Source organism: Lipotes vexillifer, unplaced genomic scaffold (genome assembly GCF_000442215.2).
Source record: "Lipotes vexillifer unplaced genomic scaffold, Lipotes_vexillifer_v1.1 scaffold395, whole genome shotgun sequence".
Classification (NCBI taxonomy): domain Eukaryota; kingdom Metazoa; phylum Chordata; class Mammalia; order Artiodactyla; family Lipotidae; genus Lipotes; species Lipotes vexillifer.
In genome coordinates, this window is record NW_006797390.1 from 8,809,886 (window position 1) to 8,814,429 (window position 4,544).

Below are 4,544 nucleotides of genomic sequence, written 5' to 3' on the forward strand. Positions count from 1 at the left end.
CCCCCGCCCCTTCCTCTCCGGTCTCCAGTCAGAGCCCCTGATGAGGGAGGGAGGGGGAGGAAGGACTGGTCCTCACTCCTGGCTGCGCAGGGGAATCACCGGAGCAGCTTTAAAACGGGACCTTTGCCCGGACCCCTCCCACCCCCCAAGCTTTGACTTAATTGGTCTGGGCTACAGCCAGGGCCTGAGGGATTTTAAACGCTCTCCGGACAATCCCACCTGCAACCAAGGCTGTGAACGTGCTCAGGTTTAAAAGGATCTCATTACTAGTTTCTCCCGAATTCTACCAGCTGATAATGCTAACCCTGTACTTAACTTCCAAAGCACTTTCCGTACACATTCCTCTCTGACCCTCATGGGACCCATGAGGCAGGCAGGGCCAGTGATGTTATCGCTGTTTCCTAGACAGAAAAACTGAGGTCAGGACCTGGGACTCGGCCCGGGTCACCCCAGTGGCAGAGCAGAGGCATCTGGGGCTCCGTCCCGAGGCTGTCCCCGTGGTTGGCCTAGAAGGAGCAGAGGTGGAGGCATTCAGAGTGAGACCCTTTGCTGGGATCATCGTTATTTCACCCCAGGCTGTCTGCCTGTGAGCCTGTGGGTCTAATCCCATCACTGCCACTAAATCACTCTTAACCTTGAGCCAAGAATTCCCCCCTCAGTCTGGCCTTTCCATCCCTCCCATTGTCCCTGAGATGCTGGGATGGATCGGGCAGCCCTTTGAGTCCCTCGTGATCAGAGAGTCGTGAACCAGAGACATAGGACTTTCCCCCATCCCACTCTCAGCGGACGGCGTGCTGACACGGGAGGAGTGAGGTCAGCGCTTGCTGATGGCCCCGCATGTTTTAGGTCCCAAGGAGGGTAAAGGTCTCTCCAAGGGTGGCTAGTGGGTGGGAGAGGGACTCTTCAGAGCGCCTGCCAGCCGGCCGGGGCGAGGGGCCTGCATGCCCCTGCGGAGGGCAGCAGTGGCCTGTGCTCCCAGGGGAGCCGGCAGGGCCCTGGCATCCCAGGTGCACGGAGTCTGTGGTGTCGGAGCCGTTGCCTCTAGGCCTGGGTGTGCTGTGCACACAGTGAGCGTGATGGGCAGCCACCTGGGACTTGGGTCTGCAGGTGAGCACCAGGTATCTCCTCCACCCAAAGTCCCACCATTCGTACAGTATTTCTTCAAGTCCATGATAATAAAAGCCACCATGTATTCACATCACAACATGTGCCAATTAGGCTGCTAGATGGTTCGTGTGCGTTTTCTCATTTAATCCTTGCAACAAGCTCGTGAGGTGGTCGCTGCCCCGTTTTACAGGTGAAGAAAGAAGGGCCCAGCACAGTCAGCAGGTGTGTCCTCAGTGGCCGGGGCTTGGTGGAGCTTTGCCTCGCCCTCCGTGTCCTCGGCGCGGTAAACAGCCCCCGAGTAGCACATGATACTGCTAATGGCTCATGGTAAACGCTTTTCCCATGATTTGCTCACCAACAAGAAAGTCCCCGGCTCCCCGGCCAGCTCTGGGTCCCTGCAGTGGGAGAAGAGAGCGGGAAATGGTGCTGGGGCGAGAAAGTCCCCAGCGGACGCCCCAGTTTCTCCATTTGGGCTGGGACTTCCTGCCAGGAAGCGGCTCACCCTCCGCCGCTGCCGGACCAGGGGCAGGAGAGGCTCACCCCCGCCCGTCCTCTCTCCCAGGTCCAGTGCCATCAACGTGGTGAAGATCTTGCGGGTCCTGAGGGTGCTGAGGCCCCTGAGGGCCATCAACAGGGCCAAGGGGCTGAAGGTGAGCTGGGCGGGAGCCTCAGCCTGGGGGTCCACGTGAGGTGACGGGCAGGCGGGAGACAGGGCCAGCAGTCAGCCTCCCGGGTCGGAGCCGGGACCCTCCTGCCAGCACCTCAGCCCCACTTCCCATCCCGGGTCCGTGATACACGGAGCCACAGCAGAGGCCCCCGTTCACAATCCCAGCTTCTCAGCAGAGCTTTTGCAAAAGGAGACACACACACTACCCCGAGCCCCAGATGGTGATGAGACCCCTGAATTGCTGCCCCCGGAACGTGGGAGGTCAGCAGGGCTTTGGTCCCTATGGTCTCCTAGAGCCCAGTGGGACGCGGGTTTCACCAGGCTCCATCACCCCGTGACCTAGGAGGACGCTCACTTTGAGTCTGATTCCCCCGCTCATGGCAAAGGGCTGCCTGCACCTCCTCTGAGAGGCTCGTGTCAAAGGGGGCTCAGCCAAGTTCCCGGACCCGACGCCCTCTGTCCACCTGCAGCACGTGGTGCAGTGCGTGTTCGTGGCCATCCGCACCATCGGGAACATCGTGATCGTCACCACGCTGCTCCAGTTCATGTTCGCCTGCATCGGGGTCCAGCTCTTCAAGGTGGGGTCTTGGCCGGATCTGTGGCCCTGCATCCTTCCTGCCCACCAGCTTCTGGGACCTGGACGGGAGCTGGCAGAGGGGACACAGAGGGGACGGTGCTGGGTCACACTGGGGATGGATGCGGCCTCCCCACAGCCCCTCCCAGCTTCCAGACCCGAGGAGGACTAGTTCCCAGACCAGAGGAGGACTAACTAGTTCCCAGACCAGAGGAGGACTGACTAGTTCCCAGACCAGAGGAGGACTGACTAGTTCCCAGACCAAAGGAAGACTTAACTAGTTCCCAGACCAGAGGAGGACTCACTAGTTCCCAGAACAGGGGAGGACTCACTAGTTCCCAGAACAGGGGAGGACTGACTAGTTCCCAGACCAGAGGAGGACTGACTAGTTCCCAGACCAAAGGAAGACTTAACTAGTTCCCAGACCAGAGGAGGACTCACTAGTTCCCAGAACAGGGGAGGACTCACTAGTTCCCAGAACAGGGGAGGACTGACTAGTTCCCAGACCAGAGGAGGACTGACTAGTTCCCAGACCAAAGGAAGACTTAACTAGTTCCCAGACCAGAGGAGGACTGACTAGTTCCCAGACCAGAGGAGGACTGACTAGTTCCCAGACCAGAGGAGGACTGACCAGTTCCCAGAACAGAGGAGGACTGACTAGTTCCCAGAACAGAGGAGGACTGACTAGTTCCCAGAACAGAGGAGGACTAACTAGTTCCCAGACCACAGGAGGACTGACTAGTTCCCAGACCAGAGGGGGACTAACTAGTTCTCAGAACAGGGGAGGACTAACTAGTTCCCAGAACAGGGGAGGACTCACTAGTTCCCAGACCAGAGGAGGACTAACTAGTTCCCAGACCAAAGGAAGACTTAACTAGTTCCCAGACCAGAGGAGGACTGACTAGTTCCCAGACCAGAGGAGGACTGACTAGTTCCCAGAACAGGGGAGGACTGACTAGTTCCCAGACCCGAGGAGGGCTAGCCCCCAGCCTGAGGAGAGCAGTGCGGAGGCAGGTGCCTCCATCACCACCTGGCCCTCTCAGCCCCGGCCCTTCCTTGTAGAGAACGGCAGAGGGACTGCTATCCCCCGACCCCTCCGTGTGAGTCACCCACCTAAGCCCACGGGGCTCCCTGTGACCACAGCAGCGAGTCCCCCCAGGTCACTGCAGAGCCCCGGTTTGTCTGGGTCCTCACCCTGCTCCTGGCGGGCCCTCGGCGACGGGGAGGCCGGGTCCCTGGTTCCTGCCCTTTTCTCCACCTGAAGCTCTCCCCGCACCGTGCCCTGACTTCCACGCCGAACTCAGCCCCTAGCCCCGCCCGTCCCCCCTCCCTCACCAGACCTGCCTTGTGGGCCCAGCTTCGCTGTCTGGGCTTCCCTTCGGTCGGGTGCCTGCAGCCCAGGGCGTGTTTGTGCACCGACCGCTCTGAGTCCTGACTTCCCGTCTGGACTCTGCTCTCCTTACACTTTCGTCCCGAGACCCCAGCGCAGAGCTGGCTACAGAGATATCACTAATCGGTTTTTGACTGGTCCCTCGATTAAGGAGCATCTCCAGTCACTTTGCTCTTCCACCTTCCAGGGCAAGCTCTACACCTGTTCGGACAGTTCCAAACAGACGGAGGCCGAATGCAAGTGAGTACGGCCGGGGGGGCAGCCAGGCTGGTTGACTCCAGGTGGTTGGTGACTTGTCCTAAGAGGAGTGGTGGCCCATTCTTTCTCTGACAGCAGTGGTGGCTGCACTTTTACCCACGGGTTGTCTGGTCTCATTGACGTAACACGTAAGATCATCTGTTCCTGAATATTCCACCCCTGACATCTTCCCAGCGGCTGGAACTCTGGGTTTAAGCTTAGCCAGTTTCATCCCACCCCCAAGCCAGGAGGCACTGGTGGGTAGGCTGAGGGGAGGTGGGAGACCCCAGAACGAGCCCTTTCTCCCTTCCTCAGGGGGAACTACGTCACATACAAGGACGGGGAGGTGGATCACCCCATCATCCAGCCCCGCAGCTGGGAGAACAGCAAGTTTGACTTTGACAACGTCCTGGCAGCTATGATGGCCCTGTTCACCGTCTCCACCTTTGAGGGGTGGCCAGAGTGAGTATGCAGCTCCGGGCCGGGTTCAACTGCCGCTCCACACCCTTCCCAGAAACCATGCTTCTCTGGCTCCCCACGGGCCATGTTTGCCGCCCAAACACCGCTCT

At 59.5% G+C, this 4,544-nt stretch overlaps 1 protein-coding gene across 2 annotated transcripts in view; it reads left to right on the plus strand.

Annotated features, from left to right (window-relative positions):
* Nucleotides 1–4,544, plus strand: part of CACNA1C (calcium voltage-gated channel subunit alpha1 C) — a 435,574-nt gene that overhangs the window by 368,393 nt on the left and 62,637 nt on the right. For both annotated transcript variants that reach the window (XM_007469483.1, XM_007469484.1), the window contains exons 22-25: nucleotides 1,670–1,757; nucleotides 2,245–2,352; nucleotides 3,926–3,978; nucleotides 4,291–4,437. In XM_007469483.1, the coding sequence (XP_007469545.1) occupies nucleotides 1,670–1,757; nucleotides 2,245–2,352; nucleotides 3,926–3,978; nucleotides 4,291–4,437 (396 nt within the window). The remainder of the gene's footprint in view (nucleotides 1–1,669; nucleotides 1,758–2,244; nucleotides 2,353–3,925; nucleotides 3,979–4,290; nucleotides 4,438–4,544) is intronic.